Source organism: Crotalus tigris, unplaced genomic scaffold, assembly GCF_016545835.1.
Source record: "Crotalus tigris isolate CLP2741 ecotype Arizona unplaced genomic scaffold, ASM1654583v1 scf7180000017690.20705106771:4171800, whole genome shotgun sequence".
In the NCBI taxonomy this organism is placed as follows: domain Eukaryota; kingdom Metazoa; phylum Chordata; class Lepidosauria; order Squamata; family Viperidae; genus Crotalus; species Crotalus tigris.
This window is the reverse complement of record NW_024096569.1, coordinates 128,766-144,637: the sequence shown is the minus strand read 5'-3', so window position 1 is coordinate 144,637 and position 15,872 is coordinate 128,766. Positions and strand designations below refer to the sequence as shown.

General features: G+C 58.4%; 2 protein-coding genes across 2 annotated transcripts; one reads left to right on the top strand and one right to left on the bottom strand.

Moving 5' to 3' along the window:
- Window positions 1-2,930: 2,930 nt before the first annotated feature.
- MPDU1 (mannose-P-dolichol utilization defect 1) lies at window positions 2,931-7,962 on the top strand. The gene is made up of 7 exons (XM_039337868.1): window positions 2,931-3,089; window positions 3,502-3,567; window positions 4,022-4,154; window positions 4,621-4,706; window positions 5,329-5,447; window positions 5,605-5,715; window positions 7,556-7,962. The coding sequence occupies exons 1-7, from the start codon at window positions 2,996-2,998 to the stop codon at window positions 7,670-7,672; spliced, it is 726 nt and encodes a 241-aa protein (XP_039193802.1). The 5' UTR covers window positions 2,931-2,995; the 3' UTR covers window positions 7,673-7,962.
- A 984-nt stretch (window positions 7,963-8,946) lies between these two features.
- On the bottom strand, window positions 8,947-10,978 carry SOX15 (SRY-box transcription factor 15). Its single transcript, XM_039337848.1, has 2 exons — window positions 10,563-10,978; window positions 8,947-9,154 (listed from the first exon to the last, which is right to left on the bottom strand). Exons 1-2 carry the CDS (start codon window positions 10,961-10,963, stop codon window positions 8,947-8,949), a joined length of 609 nt encoding a protein of 202 aa, XP_039193782.1. The 5' UTR covers window positions 10,964-10,978.
- Window positions 10,979-15,872: the final 4,894 nt, after the last annotated feature.

Below are 15,872 nucleotides of genomic sequence, written 5' to 3'. Positions count from 1 at the left end.
GGGGGGTGCTTCACACCTGCCCTGCCAGAAAGAAACCCCAGGGGCAAATCACTCCACCCGGAGGATCAGATTTTATTCGGCTTGACCCTTCCGGAGGTCAAAAGCAGAAGGAAACACGGGTAGTCGACTTACGACAGTCCATTTAGTGACCGCTCCGTTACAACGGTTATAAGACTGAAAAAAGTGACTTTAGGACCGTTTTTCACACTTACGACAAAATCCAGATGCTGGGCAACTGACTCGTACTTAGGACGGTCGCAGACCGCGGTGGAGTTCCTATTTTCTGCTCTCAGGCCCAGACAGTCTGGGCTGGTTCTACTTCGACAACCACACTCGGGGGAGTGTGTGTGTGTGTGTGTGTGTGTGTGTGTGTGCGCGCGCGCGGGCGCTCCACCCCGAAAGGAACAAGGCAGACCCAGGGACGGGGGTATCCGGAAAAGACAAGAGACATTCTGAACAAAAGTCCGTGAGGTTTATTGAAGGGGGGGGTCCCTCCCAGGTGATAAACCCCAAAGACCCCTTTCATGGGGAGAGGGTCTTTCACCACCCCCAGTTCACGTTGCCCTATTCGGAATCCTTTTTTCAGGAACTGGAGAGGCCAGTCCAGACCTAAGAATAACAAAATAACAGACTCGGGACTTTGGAGGTCATCTAGTCCAACCCCCTGCTCAGGCAGGAAACCCTACACCATTTCAGACAAAGGGCTGTCCAGTCTCTTCTTAAAAACTTCCAGGATTGGAGCATTCACAGCTTCTGGTGGCAGGTTGTTCCACTGGTTAATTGTCCTCACTGTCAGGAAGTTTCTCCTTAGTTCCAGGTTGCTTCTTTCCTTGATGAGTTTCCATCCGTTGCTTCTTTGCTCTGGGGAATGCAGGTCGTCCCCGACTTACAACAGATCATTTAGTGACCATCCGAAGTTACAACGGCACCGAAAAAAGGGACTTGTGACCGTTTATCACACTTACGACCGTTGCAGAATCGCCGTGGGCACGTGATCAAAATTCAGACTCTTGCCAACTGGTTCATATTTACGACGGTCGCGGCGTCCCGGGGGGGGTCATGTGATCCCTTTTTCCGTCCTTTCTGACAAGCAAAGTCAAGGGGGAAGCCGGATTCACTTAACGACCGGGTTACAAACTGAACAACGGCAGTGGTAAGAAAGAACCGTGGTCAGAAAGATGGTAAAATGGAGCGAAATTCACTTAACAAATGTCTCGCTTAGTAACAGCTCAATTGTAGTCGTATGCTGAGGACCACCCATAGCAGGTTGACCCCCTTGTACTCCTTTGCTGTCTCCCTGCGACCCCCTCACTCCCGCCCAGAGACCCCTCAGCCCCTCAGGGCCCAGGCCAGGGCGTCTCGGATCTCTACTGCTTCCGCATCCTCTTCCTCCCCTTCCTCTACCGGCTGCTCCTCCTGCGGCTCGGCCTCCTCTTCCTGCTCCTCCTCCTGCTCCTCCTCCATCCAGCATGCCTGGAAGGCGTCTCCACGATTCTCGCAGATGTTGTGCAGGGTGCAGCAGGCGGCGATGAGGGTGGGCAGGAAGGAGACGTCGGTGTCATTGCGCTTGGTCAAGCACCGCCAGCGCCCACGCAGGCGCCCGAAGGCCACCGCCAGCACTGTCCGGGCAGCGTCGGCGTACTCGTTGAAGCGTTGCTGCCTGGGACTCAGGGCCGCTGCCCTGTAAGGGCGCATCAGCCAGGGCAGCAGCGGGAAGGAGCAACCGCCTAGCAGGTAGACGGGCACCTGCACCCCACTGACGTCTCGGGACCCTCCGGGGAAGAGTTCGCCCCCCTGGGCTCGTTGGTAGAGCTCAGATGCAAACAACACGTGGGCATCGGTCACCCGTCCCGGACACCCAACGTTGATGTCCCAGAAGCAGCCCCGGGAGTCCACGGCAGCTTGCACCACCAGGGAATGCCAGCCACGCCGGTTGTAGTAGCCCGCCGCGTTCTCGTTGGGGGCCCGGATGGGCACATGCAGGGACCCCAGCACCCCGGCCAGCTGTGGCAGGGGGAAGCCATTGCCAGCCGCTACCTCGGCTGGGTCAGGCGGGCGCACGTAGAGCGGGGTGAGGATGCCCACCACGGCTTCACACACGTCGCGCAGGATCTTGCAGACGGTGGAGCGCGACACGCCAAAGAGCTGCTCCACCGCCCGGTACTCAGTGCAGGCGCCCAGGCGCCAGAGGGTCATGGCCAGGCGCACGTCGGCCGGGATGGCCCTGCGCATGTTGGTGTCCCGGCGCTGGATGGCGTTGCGCAGGTGGGCACAGAGGTAGTCGAAGGTGCTGGGCGACACGCGGAAGTTCTCGCCCCACTCCCAGGCGCTGAAGGCCTTCGCCCGCACAATCTCCCAGAAGGCCGAGCTGCGCGACTTGCTCCACAGGCGCCGTTCCCGCAGCAGCCGAGGCAGGGCTCCCGTGCCGCCACGACGGCCTCCAACGCCCCTCAGGCACGGGCTGGGCAGGCCGTTCTCCCGGGCCAGCAGGCGGCAGAGCCACAGCAGGGCAAACCGTTGGCGGGAGCGGGCCTGGGCCCGGCGGTGGCGGGCTGCCCGTCGACGGCGGTCCGCCTGGCAGAGACGGCGGCCCCGTTGCAGCCGCAGGGCGTGAAGCAGGCACAGGGCCACCGTGCCACGGCTGAGGGCGGGCAGCAGCCGGCCGGCCTCGTCCCCGTGGCTGGAGGCCGTCGTGGGACAAGATGGCAGCCGAGGAATGGCGGCCATCGCGGGCCTTTGAATCAAAGCGGGAAGCACGTGGAGAGGAGAGGCGCGGCGGGGCGCTCGTGCGCGTGCGCGTCAGCCCGAACAGCCTCGCGCACGCGCCTCGCAGCAGGCAGACACTCGCACTGGAAGAAGCGCACGCGCGTAAGAGACAGCTGACCCGGCTGCCCCCCCCCGCGCAGCCGCAGACGGGCCCGCGCCCTCTTCGGGCGCAGCGAGCGGCGTTATGGAAGCGGAAGTCTGTCCCGCCTAAAGGTCCCTCCTTCCCAAAATGGCGGCGTCGGGGCTGAAGGTGGCCCTGGTCCCCTACATCCTCCCCGAGCGCTGCTACGAGGAGCTCGTCGTCAACCTCAACCTCCTGCACGGTGAGCCGGGCCCGCCCCGTCCCGAGGGGGGGAAGGGTTGCGCGGCGCCCCGTCGTCGTGGCAACGCGCCACGGGCGGAAGTGCCCCGGCGGCCGTCGGCGGCCATCTTGGAGAAGGGCAGCGGCGGGGCTTTCCTGCGGGGCGAGGGCGGCGGCGCCATGTTGGACGTGGGCGGAAGGAAGGCGCTGCTCTCGTCCGGAGGGTCGTGCGAGTCGCTGGAGGGTCGTGGGGAGGCGGGGGGAACGCGGTCCTTTGTTCTTTGGAGGGGGCCGGGCGGGTCCTCGCCCCCTCCCGCCGCAGGGCCCGGACAGGCAGCCGCCCGTCAGGTGTAGCGGTCGCGATGGGAGCCCCCTCCCCCGGGCGGGGCTGTCCGGGCCGGTGGGAGCCTCTCCGCTCTCTTCCTCCCTCGCAGTGCCCTGCCTGAAGGCCTTCCTCAGCAAAGTCCTCGGACTGGGCGTGGTGGCCGGTTCGCTCGTGGGTAAGAGACCCTCCCCGCCCCCAGCAGCCCCCCGCCCCAGTCTGCCTGCTCCTCCCTTCTCCCCCTCTTGATGGCATGTCGGGTGGCAGAGCAGCCTCAATGGGTCCATCGAGGCAATGGGCACAATTTATCCCAGGAAGAAGGAGCCTCTGGACCCCCCCCCCTCCCTCCATCCCCAAAGTTGGGGGGCTGATTGGCCTCCATGCCTTCCTAAATGAGGAGGGGGGGCACAGCTGAAGAATCGGTGGGGTTATGCAGCCCTCTGGACCCTCCCTCCCTCCCCAAAGCTGGGGGGAATGGGTTGGGTGGCCTCCCTGCCTTCCGACCTAAAGGATGCCCTCGGATAGGGAGGGGGGCACATCCGAAGAATCAGTGGGGTTATGCATCTCTCTGGACCCCCCCCTCCAGCCGAGGATGCTCCCTCGGCCTGACCGGTGCCCCCCCCTTTCTGCAGTGAAAATGCCCCAGATCCTGAAGATCCTGGGGGCCAAGAGTGCAGAGGGCCTGAGCTTCCATTCCATCCTGCTGGAGCTGGTGGCCATTAGCGGCACTATGGCCTACAGCCTCGCCCACGACTTCCCCTTCAGGTAGAACCACCACCGCCATGGAAGGGACTGGGTGGGGACGGGGAGGGGAGGAGGCCCCCCTGGAGTCAGACCGCTGGGTTGCTGCCATTTCTCGCCTCTTTGGGCTGCAAAGAAAGAGCTAACGGGAAGGAAGGAAGGAAGGAAGGGAGGAAGGGAGGAAGGAATAGAAAAGGGAGGGAAGCATGGCCAAAGGGAGGGAGGAAGAAGAAGATAGAGAAAAGGGAGGGAGAGATGGCCGAAGAGAAGGAAGGAAGGAAGGAAGGAAGGAAGGAAGGAAGGAAAAGATTTAGGTCTGAGATGCAAATTAAACCCATCAACTCTTGAAGCAAATTCTTCAGGTCTGGCAAATCTCACAGCCCTGCCGTGAGACTGGCCTAGAAGGGACTCTGCCAATCTGTCCCCCCCCCCCTTCGGCTTGGCCAGAGCCCCTGTCCACCCCCTGCCCTCTTTTCTCCCTCCTTCCCAGCGCCTGGGGAGAGGCCCTCTTCATCATGATGCAGACGGTGTCCATCGGCTTCATGGTGCAGCATTTTGGGGGCCACACGAGACGTGGTAAGTGGGGTGGGGGTGGGGATTTTGCAGACAGCCACGCCAACACCCCGAAGCCGGAAGTGCTTTGGCGAGGATCTGTTTTGCGACCTGGAAGATCCAATTTTAAGTTGGATAGTTAGAACAGCAACCCGGGCAGCTTTCAGAGGGGTGGACTGCAACTCCCAGAATTCCCCAGCCAGCTATGCTGGCTGGGGAATTCTGGGAGTTGCAGTCCACCCCTCTGAAAGCTGACTCAGGTTGAGAAACTCAACTAGAAAAGCCTATTGCATTTTGTAACATTTACAAAGATGTTGACCTATGTTTGTGGAGATGCTCAGTCATCCAGGTTGTCCCAAAGGCGCTTTTTTTTCAAAAGCCAACTGGATTTTTTTGTTTTTTGTTGTTGTTGTTTTCCTCTTGAAGACTTTTCGCTTCTCCTCCAAGAAGCTTCCTCTGTTCTGCAGACCCTGAGAACAGAAGAATCTGCTTGGATGAGAAGTCCGTTTGAAAAACAAAAAAAAAGCACCTTTTGGGGTGCTGTCTTGGGCCTCTCCCACCACCGCTGACCAAGCAAGGGGGGGATGGGGAGGGGGCAAGGAGTGAAGGTGGTGGGACCGGAGCATGACGCAACTCTTCTCTGCAGGGCTGGCCTTCCTCTTCATCTACCTCGCCCTCCTGTCTCTCCTGCTCTCCCCGCTGACTCCGTCCATCCTGGTCACCACGCTGCAGGTGTCCAACATGCCCACTGCGGCCACCGGCAGGGTAAGCGGGATCACCACCACACACACACACCCCAGGTCAGGGGAGCTTTCTGGGAAGCCAGCTTCCCTAATGGCGATAGCTGGGTGGGTGGGTGGCAGGCAGCCGCCCTGGCGTCTCTGCCCGCCACCTCAAGAGGGTTCATATCTCTCTCCAACAGCTCCTTCAAGCTGCCACCAACTACCAGAACGGGCACACCGGCCAGCTCTCGGCCATCACAACTTTCTTGCTCTTTGCTGGCTCCTTGGCACGCATCTTCACGTCCATCCAGGTGTGTGTGTTTGTGTGTGGGGGGCAAAGGGAAATGGCCCGGATAGCTGTCACGGTTCCGACCAGGTGAAACTCTTCAAAGAACTTCGAGGCACTGTTTACCTTAAAGAATCTTTTATTGGCGTAGCATAGCTTCTGCACTAACATAGTTGAAGCCAACATCTGGATTCCCCTCCCGAGCACGTAGTATCGAAGCACAATTCCCTCCTCCAATTAACCGTCATAAATCACATTCCCCAAGTAGCTTGAAATGCAGGCTTCCCCTCCAGCTCTCCAGCCAGTTCTTATCATCTCTTATTTCAACAACCTTGATTCTCACGCTAGGTTTAGTGTTGTTATGTCTAGCTGGACTCTCGTGCACATTCCCTCCCCCCCCCCAGCATCATCTAACTCTAACTCTCAGAGTAAAACATAAGAAGAAAAAGGCTGCATCTCCATCTGTTGTCAAAGCAAAAACATCCGATGTCAGCAGCGTTGACAATCGCTTTGGAGAGACGGGGCACCCTCTATTAAATTTCATAACGCAGGTTGTTCTCAAGAGGGCCCAAAATTTCCCTTTGCTAAGCGAGACGGTTGTTGCGGGAGTTTTGCCCCATTTTACGGCTTTCCTTGCCACCGTTGTTAAGTGGATCACTGCAGTTATTAAGTTAGTCACACGGTCGTTAAAGGAATCCGCCTTTTCCCCCCCCAATTGACTTTGCTTGTCTGAGGGCCATAAACGGGGGAATTGCGCAACTCCGGGGACGCTGCGACCGTCGTAACTACGAGTCAGTTGCTAAGCGTCTGAATTTGGATCCCTTGACCCTGGGGATGCTGTAAAGGTCGTAACTGTGAAAAATGGTCATAAATCACCTTTTTTAGTGCCGGCCTAGTTAGGAACACGGTTGTTAAATGAATCTGGCTCCCCCCATTGGCTTTGCAAAAGGGGGATCGCCCGGCCCAGGGACGCTGCAACCGTCATAAATACGAGTCAATTGCTGAGCTTCTGAATTTGGATCACGTGACTGGGGGGGGATGCCACAATGGGGTTGTAAGTGTGGAAAAGGGCCACATCCCTTTTTTTCAGTGCCGTTGTAACGTTAGATGGTCACTAAACGAATTGTTGTAAATTGAGGCTGACCTGGAACTAGAGAGAGGCTGAGAGTCAGCCTGGAAGGAAGGAGGGACAATGAGTACATCCCCCCTGCTCAATATCTGCCCAGTCAGCGTCCTAGCAAGGGACCCTCCAGCACAGAGGCCTTCAAACCTGGCCCTTTTATGACTGGTGGACTCCCAGAATTCCTCAGCCAGCGTGAGGGAACTAGGACCCTTTTATGACTTGGGGACTTCAACTCCCAGAATTCCTCAGCCAGCATGAGGGAATTAGGACCCTTTGATGACTTGGGGACTTCAACTCCCAGAATTCCTCAGCCAGCATGAGGGAATTAGGACCCTTTGATGACTTGGGGACTTCAACTCCCAGAATTCCTCAGCCAGCGTGAGGGAACTAGGACCCTTTGATGACTTGGGGACTTCAACTCCCAGAATGCCTCAGCCGGCGTGAGGGAACTAGGACCCTTTGATCACTTGTGGACTTCACGCGTGGCTGGCTGAGGAATTCTGGGAGTTGAAGTCCACCAGTCATCAAAGGGCCAAGTTTGAAGGCCCCTGGTCTGGATTGAAGTCACCCAGACCTGAGCCTTGTTCGCAAACTGAGTATGGTGGCTTGTCCGTCACCGCTCTGCCCTCCAGCTGGCTAGGCAAGAGGGAAGGATAGCCAGTGGCTCTCTTGACCGGCCGGGCCTGAAATGTGGGCAGGAGTTCCCCAGACCTCCAGGAAAACGTCTTCCTCTGCTCCACAGGAGACGGGCGACCTGCTGATGGTGCTGACCTACATGGTCTCCCTGGCCTGTCACAGCCTCATCCTGGGACAGGTGATCTACTACTGGGATGCTACGGGCAGGCTCAAGAAAGAGTGACCGGCTCGCTGACGTCCACCACCGCCTGTGGGCTGCGATGCCCGCAGGGTGACCTCAAAGATGGCTGCCTGCCCATTGCACCTTCTTCCTCCTGCGTCCAGGGAAGCGGTCTCCCCTTCCCCAGGAGTTTCACAGGACTTTTGATGGCCCACCGCAGGGCAGTGTGGCTGCACCAGACTGCTGCTTTCTTTATTTGAGGGAGGTGTGTGTGTGTTTGGGGGGGGGGGTGAGGGGTCTTTCCTTGCTTACGTCCCCCTTTTGCAAACAAAAGAGAAGCTGTGTGCAAAATGGTTCCCTGGCTTTTTGTGGTTCTTCCTCTCCCCACTAGGGGGAGCCCTTGCATGCTCAAAAACACACACACCCTCCCCCCCCAAGGAGCCCCCCCCTTCCCCATGCCCTGGGGGGTGGGAACTTGGGCATGGCAGGCTAATTGGGGTGATCAGGGAGAGCCCAGGTGAGTCAGCACAGCTGCCTGGCTTTGGGGGGGGGACTGGATGCACAGCTGGCAGGCCTGGCAAAGCTATGAAGCCAGCAGAAAAAGCAGCCCAGGGGTCATGACCTCCCCCTAGCAAAGGGGGGGAGCTGAGACTTAGCACACCTCTCCCACCCCCCAACCTCTTTCCTGGCTGCCAGTGCTATCTTCTCCAATGGGTCGGGCAGCCAGCAGAAAGAACCCTGGACCCATTAGTTTCCACCCAAGCACCGGGTGGAAACTCATCAAGGAGAGAAGCAACCTAGAACTTAAGGAGAAACTTCCTTACAGTGAGAACAATTAACCAGCGGAACTCCTTGCCTCCAGAAGCGGTGAATGCTCCAGCACTGGAAGTTTTTAAGAGGAGACTGGACAGCCATTTGTCCGAAATGGTGTAGGGTTTCCTGCCTGACCAGAGGGTTGGACTAGATGACCTCCAAGGTGCCTTCCAACTTTACTACTATTACTATTACATTTTGCCAGGGGGGGCTTCTGTCTAGCTTTTTTTGGGGGGGGGAGTTGTGAATCAGTTCAACTCAGCAAAGGGCTCTATAAACAATCATTGGTTCGTTTATAAAGCTTTTATTTTTTTTAAAAAAACAACAACCCTCCATATTCCTTATAAAAATGGTTTTAACGTCTTCGTGCCAGCAGTTCGGGACTGCTTTGTCCGATTCAGGCCAGTGTCCAGCACTCCTCCTTTAGGTCCCAATTGGGGGTGGGGGGGCTCAGCATCTCTCCGAACGCCTGGGCCTTCCTTGCGTGACGAAACCCAGAAACGGAGCTGCAGCTGGCATCGTTGCTAGAGAGGGGCCAAGTGGGCAGCGCTGCTGAACCCCAAGTGTTGGGGAGGGGGCTCCAGGAGGCAGCCCGGGGTGGCTGCGTCCTCGCAGCCCTGCAGCCCGCAAATAGCCACAATGTCCGGGAAGTCCCCCAGCGGGTAGGGAAGGCCGGCGTCCAGCTTCCTTGGCATGGTGGCAGGGGGGGGTGGCGTGCTGTAGACCAGGCTGCTGCCAACAGAAAGAAGAGTAGGGGGGTTAGTTCCATCCAGGGGAGGGGAGGGAGCATTCGTTTCTTTGGGGGGGGGGGCGAGAAAACAAGTGGGTTTGCACTATACTGAGTCAAACCTAGCCCCCACCCCATCGGTCTTCATAAATGGCAGTTTGGGGGGGGGCAGGTTGAGGGGCCTCCCTGCCTGTGTGCCTCTGAGGAAGAGGTGTCCAATTCTGGCAACTTTTAAAGACTTCAACTCCCAGAATTCCCCAGCGAGCCGTACTGTGCTCCCCCCCCCACACTTCTTAGAGCAGAGAGATTGCGGAGAAAGGGACCAGGAGAGAGTAAGCAGGCGTACAGTGCAGATGCACATCAAAAGCCCTGCGTTATCGCCAGGGAATCCCTAGGGCTAACCCCACAGCTCAGGGGCAGCTTTTTCTAGAACTGGACAGGTCCAAGAATTGCCCGTCCCTTTCTCCAGGGGGAGGGAGACAAGCACTTGGGGGGGGGGTTGCCAGTTCACCAGCTTTGCCCCCCCCCGTGACCCCCCTTCGGTGGCAGAACTTCCCAAGCAAGCCGGGATGGAAACGGGCCCTGGGGAAGGGAGGGGGCTGGGTCAGCCCTGGGAGGGAGGGGAGGAGGGGGCCGGGGGCTCTGATTGCCACCTGCCCAGCCCTGCACCTGTGGGAGGAAAGGGGGGAGCATGGGCGGGATGGAGCTGCATTCCTCCGGCAGCCGGATCTTCCAGTTCTGGCCAGGAGCCCCCAAACCTGTTCAGGCCTGTCTGGCCTCAGCCCGGAGCTGCTGTGAAGGGGCCCGAGAAGCGCCCCCCCCCCGAAGCCCAGAAGGGGCGGGCTACCCTCTGCCTAGGCTCTGGCCAGGCCAGTCCTTCTGGCGGAACCAACTTGCTCCTAGGCTCGCTCTGGCCCGGGCTTGACCCGGGAGGAAGGGAGGGAAGGGGGGGGCTGCATTTTGGGTGCCTGCCCGCTTGACGGGGCGGGACGGGGCTGCAGAGCGCCCGGGGAGAGCTGGCACCGCGGGCTGCGGGCACGCCCGGCTGGCGGCACCACAGAAGCGGACCAGCTGGGGTCTTCGCAGGGAACGACGTCGAGGGTCGGCCGCGGAACCGTCCCGGGGCTGCAGTGCCCCCCCCTCTCGTTTTCGGGGGAGGGGCTGGCCGCACCTGGCGCAGGTGAGGCAGGAAACGCCTCTCGACGCTGGCCGGAGGGGGGGGGGCTTTGGGTCTTCACCCTGGCAGCCCCCCCCCCCCGACGCCGCCTTGCCCGTCGTGCAAACGGAACCGGGTTTCACAGGCTGCCGGCTCCACCCGCTTGTTCGGGGGGGGGGGCGCCGCCCTCCGCTCCCGAGCCAAGGCGCCCGGCCTCCCGCCCGCCCGTCCGCCCCGTCGAGGGGACCGGGTCTCACCTGCAGGGCGCCGCCGCGGCCCCCATCACGTAGCCGCCGCTGCCGCCGCCGCCGTCCGGGGCCAGCCCCGCATGGCCGTCGGGCCAGGGGAGGGCGTCGGGGGGGCCGGCCCTCCATCCGAAGGGCGCCGACTGCCCCGGCAGGCAAGCGGGGGAGAGTACGACGGGCTGCCGGCCGCCGGGCCGGCTCTTCCGCCTCGGCCGGTACTTGTAGTCCGGGTAGTCGAGCATGTGACGCGCCCGGAGCCGCTTGGCCTCGTCGATGAAGGGCCGCTTCTGGGCGGCGTCGAGGCGCTTCCAGGCGGCGCCCAGCCGCTTGGAGATCTCCGAGTTGTGCAGGCGGGGCTGCTCCTGCGCGATCCGCCGCCGCTGCGCGCACGACCAGACCATGAAGGCGTTCATGGGCCGCTTCACCTTCTCCGCCTGGGCCGTCGAGGGCGGCGCGGGGGGGGCCGGGGCCAGTTGCGGGGCCTGGGCCGGCTGGATCGGGCCCGCCGCCCAGCCCCTGGCCGGCGCCTCCGGGTTGTAGAAGCCCCCGAACATCCTCCCGCCGGTCGGGGAGGGCCCGACTAGAGAGCCTCAAAGGGTGCCACGGCTGGAGCAGCCGGCAGCAAGGCAGCACGTGCGGCCGGTCGGCCCTGGCTGGGATATAAGGGCGCCAGACCACGCCCCTCCGGCCCCCGGCCCCGCCCCTTTGCCTCGCCCTTCTGCCGTCCGGTGAAAAGGGCGCCCGCGGGCGCAGAGCTGACGGACCCGGCGGGGCGACACCCCCCTTCTATACACACACACACACACACACACACACACACACACACACACACACACACACACACACACACACACACACACACACACACACACACACACACACACACACACACACACACACACACACACACACACACACACACACACAACCGTCCCCCTCCCGGGCTCCCCCGCGGTCCTCAGCCCTCCATAGAGTGACCCGTTTTTGCGGAAAGCAGCGGGTTTCTGAGCATAAGCAGAGTGCCGGCACCCCCTCTCCTCTGCCCTGCTAGCCTTTAGACCCCCCCCTCGGCTGTTGGGTGCAGGATGATGGGAGTTGTAGTGAAGCCCATCAAGAGGGGACTTGAGAACTTCAGTGCCTGAAAAAGGGGGGGCACAGGGGGGGGTGATGCAAGGGCCCTTCTCCTTTGAGGGGCGCCTGTTAGCAAGGACCCCCCGAGGACCCCCCCCCCAGGTCTGCCTCTGCCTGCCTCGCAGGTGCATCAGCCCCACAAGCAGTGGAGGAGCGGGACCCCTCCCCCATCCCAACCCCCCCCCCCAGTCCAGATCCTGCTCTTCTGCCCGGCTTTAATTGGGCAGCTTTAATTGGGCTCCCCCCTCCAATTTCTGGCGGCCAAGCAGCGTTACACATTTTCCCCTTGGGTGCAATCTGGGGGGGGCAGCATGGGAACCCCTTATTTTCCTGGGGGGTGGGGCGGGAGAAGGTATACCTGTGATCAGACTTTCCTCAACCCAGCTTGGTGGTGGCTGAGCGGGGAGGGGAGGGGGGGGTGCATCCTGAATGGGGGGGGTGCACCTTGAATGGACTAGAGAGCCCCCCCCCCCCCCGCGTCCTGCAGTTGCTTTGGCTGATGGTTGGGGGGCTCGCTCTGCTTTGGTGGTCCCAGCACAGACCCCACCCCTCCACTGCTTTGGCTTTAGGGTGTGGATGGGGGGGGGGGAGGAGGCTGTGAGTTTAGCAAGGGGGGGGGCAGGGAAAACGTGGCTCCTGGGTCAGCTTCCTCCCCCACCTTTCACCTTCCGTGTGTCCCCCCCTGCCCCCCCAGGGTGTGTCAATGGAGATTAATTGCCTTTCCAGGCCATTCCTGTAGACAAAGAGAAAAAAAATTGCCCTCCAGGGATTTCTTTCACCTGCTGAATTGCAGCTGGGGCAAAAGGGGCAGAGAGCCCCCCCCCAAAAAAATCCCTGGCAGGCATGGAGAAGAGGAAAAGGGGGGGCAGGATCCCCCCTAGCCCAGGGGAAGCTGTCCTGGTTCTCCCCCTTAAAATGGAAACAATAGGATTACTGTAAGATTTAGCTGCAGGGACCTGTTTGATTTCGGCCTGTCGCTGCTTTTTAGGCCAGGTCAAGAGCCCCTCCCCATGAGCCAAGCCTTGTGCAGCACACACCTCCACCTCCACACACAAAGACACACACGCACACACAAACACACACAAGCAAGCAAGCAAACTCTTCCTGCTGAATTCAAACAGGGCCAGGGGGAAAAAGCAAAACTGGATTTGTGTTGAGATTATAAATCGGACTCTGATTTTTTTTTTTTTTTCCTGCCAGAAGCTCCACAATCTGGTTTCGGTTACTTGAAAACCGGCACAACCAAATCCAGATGAAGGTTCCAGCTGCCCTATTGTCAAGCCAGGTCAGAAACTGACCGGAGCAAGAACTTAAAAAGATGGGTCATCCTCGCTCAAGGCCGGCAGACTGACCGAGGGTGCGGGAGCAGGACTTTAAAAAAAGGAGAAGTTTTATTTCTTTAAAATATACGATGCAATCGAAATACGAAGCAAAGAGCAGGACAGATGGGGAGGGAAAAGAGAGTAGAGAAGTGAGGTAAGGGAGAAAAAAAAGGGGGGTGAACATTGACTTCCAAATTCCTTTGGTGCAATAGAACAGGGGTCTTCAAACTTGGCCCTTTGATGACTTGTGGACTTCAACTCCCAGAATCCCTCAGCCAGCGTGAGGGAACTAGGACCCTTTTATGACTGGTGGACTTCAACTCCCAGAATTCCTCAGCCAGTGTACCTGCCTGAGGAATTCTGGGAGTTGAACTCCACAAGTCATCAAAGGGCCATGTTTGAAGGCCCCTGCTCTATTACCTGTCAGGCCCTGAAAAGCTAAAAGACACCCTTGTGGGTTTTCAACTCTGGTGCTTTTAAAATGGGTGGACTTCATCTCCCAGCATTCTCTGGGGGGGGGGGGGGTAGGGAATGCTGGGAGTTGGAGTCCACCCATCTTAAAGCTCTCAAGGTTAGCAAACATCCGTACCCCTACCCACCGCAGTTAACAGCAGTGGGCAAACCTTTATCCTTCGAATTCATCGTACCCAATAAAATGATTTTTCACGGACAAACCCCAAATTGAGGACTAGCCATACCCTGGCCATTTTGCACCTTGCCCAGAGGACCAGGGGGTACCCCAAAACCTGTGTCACCTTCTGCCTCTGAAGACAGTGACCACTTGCTAATGCCAGCTGACCCGATCCATTTGCCCAACCGATCCGATCTGGCTTGGGTGGCACGCTCCAGATTCCTTCAACCCAATCAGGTCGAATATTTTGACTTTCCTGGCAGCATTGATCTTCCCCAGGAGATTCGAATCCTGAGCCAATCTGGCACCTCTGAATGTGTTCCCTCGTCTTCGTTTGAATGAGGAAGGGGCCACGAGCTTCACCTGTTGGTCTCCCTTCCTCCTGCCCAAGATATGGCACCGGGAGGGCAGCCTAGCAGGTGACAGTGGATTCCTATTCTGACTCCCCCCCCATTGTGTGAATATGAATCTTGCTTCCTTACTCCCAAATGAGGGGCGGTAGCCCTTGAGGCCATGCAGACCACCCCCCCACCCCCCACCCCCGCTCAAGCAACTCCTCCAAGGTGGTTGTCAAGCCTGTTTTCACAGGTCTCTCCAAAGCTCCTGAAGGCAGGGCAAGAAGCAACGGATGGAAACTCATCAAGGATAGAAGCAACCTGGAATTAAGGAGAAACTTCCTAATACTAAGGACAATTCACTGGCGGAACTGCTTGCCACCAGAAATTGTGGGTGCTTCATCACTGGAAGTATTTAAGAAGAGACTGGACGGCCGTTTGTCTGAAATAGTGTAGGGTTTCCTGCCTGAGCAGGGGGTTGGATTAGATGACCTCCAAGGTCCCTTCTGACCTTATTATCGTTAATAAGGACGAGAAACAAGAGTTGGAAACTTATAAGAGAGAGAAACAACATGGAACGAAGAAGAAACTTCCTACGAGGGAGGACAATTAACCAGTGGAACTGCTTGCCACCAGAAATCGTGGGTGCTCCATCACTGGAGGTTTTCAAGAAGAGACTGAACCATTTGACCAGGATGGTATAAAGCAGGGGTAGGCAACCTTGGCTCACCAAAGTTGCCAACCCCTGGTATAAGGTCTCCTGCCTTGGCCGGGGCGGGGGTTGGACTAGAAGACCTCCAAGGTCCCTTCCAGCTTTATTCTGATTGAGGCGCTTTGGTGTAACAGGGACAAAGGGGGTTCTCAGCTTCTCAGGAGACCCTCCCCTTTAGGCACATCGCCCCCCCAAACGAAATAAATCTGCTTTTCTCAAGGCTAAATGCCTCATTGCTCCTGCAGGCTTCATTCCCCTCTGCCACATTGCCCTTTCCCCTCCCTCCATCCTGGGAGACTCAGCTGGGCTTTCATCAGCCAGCAACTCTTTTAACTGGGGGGGGGGGGCTGGAGGCTACGAGTCGCCCCCTCCCAGGACCTGGTGAGCCCCTTCCCCACAAGACAGACCTGCCCTCCTCCCCTCCTTGGACCGACCGGAAAAACGCCACAAGCCAGGAACAGAAGACAATCAGGGAGAGCTTGCTCTCTCTGTCTCTTTTTTCTTTCTTCCCCCCCACCGAAAAGCCAGGAACAGAAGACAATCAGGGAGAGCTTGCTTGCTCTCTCTCTCTTTTTTTTTCTTTCTTCCCCCCACCGAAAAGCCAGGAAAGGAAGATAATCAGGGAGAGCTTGCTCTCTCTCTCTGTCTCTCTTTTTTCTTTCTTCCCCCCACCGAAAAGCCAGGAACAGAAGACAATCAGGGAGAGCTTGCTTGCTCTCTCTCTCTTTTTTTTTCTTCCCCCCACCGAAAAGCCAGGAACAGAAGACAATCAGGGAGAGCTTGCTCTCTCTCTGTCTCTCTTTTTTCTTTCTTCCCCCCACCGAAAAGCCAGGAACAGAAGACAATCAGGGAGAGCTTGCTTGCTCTCTCTCTCTCTTTTTTTTTTCTTCCCCCCACCGAAAAGCCAGGAAAGGAAGATAATCAGGGAGAGCTTGCTCTCTCTCTCTGTCTCTCTTTTTTCTTTCTTCCCCCCACCGAAAAGCCAGGAACAGAAGACAATCAGGGAGAGCTTGCTTGCTCTCTCTCTCTTTTTTTTTCTTTCTTCCCCCCATCGAAAAGCCAGGAAAGGAAGACAATCAGGGAGAGCTTGCTCTTTCTCTTTTTCTTTCTTCCCTCCACCGAAAAGCCAAGAGCCAGGAACAGAAGACAATCAGCGAGAGCTCTCTCTCTCTCTCTTTTTGTTTTTTTCCC

Bases quoted from the DNA above. Each gene is read 5' to 3' on its own strand.
- SOX15 (XM_039337848.1), bottom strand. From the start codon at position 10,963: ATGAACGCCTTCATGGTCTGGTCGTGCGCGCAGCGGCGGCGGATCGCG. The intron at 9,155-10,562 runs GTGAGACCCGGT...TTCTGTTGGCAG, and splicing joins GCCGCGGCGGCGCCCTGCAG to CAGCCTGGTCTACAGCACGC.
- MPDU1 (XM_039337868.1), top strand. From the start codon at position 2,996: ATGGCGGCGTCGGGGCTGAAGGTGGCCCTGGTCCCCTACATCCTCCCC. The intron at 3,090-3,501 runs GTGAGCCGGGCC...CCTCCCTCGCAG, and splicing joins CAACCTCAACCTCCTGCACG to TGCCCTGCCTGAAGGCCTTC. The intron at 3,568-4,021 runs GTAAGAGACCCT...CCCTTTCTGCAG, and splicing joins GGTGGCCGGTTCGCTCGTGG to TGAAAATGCCCCAGATCCTG.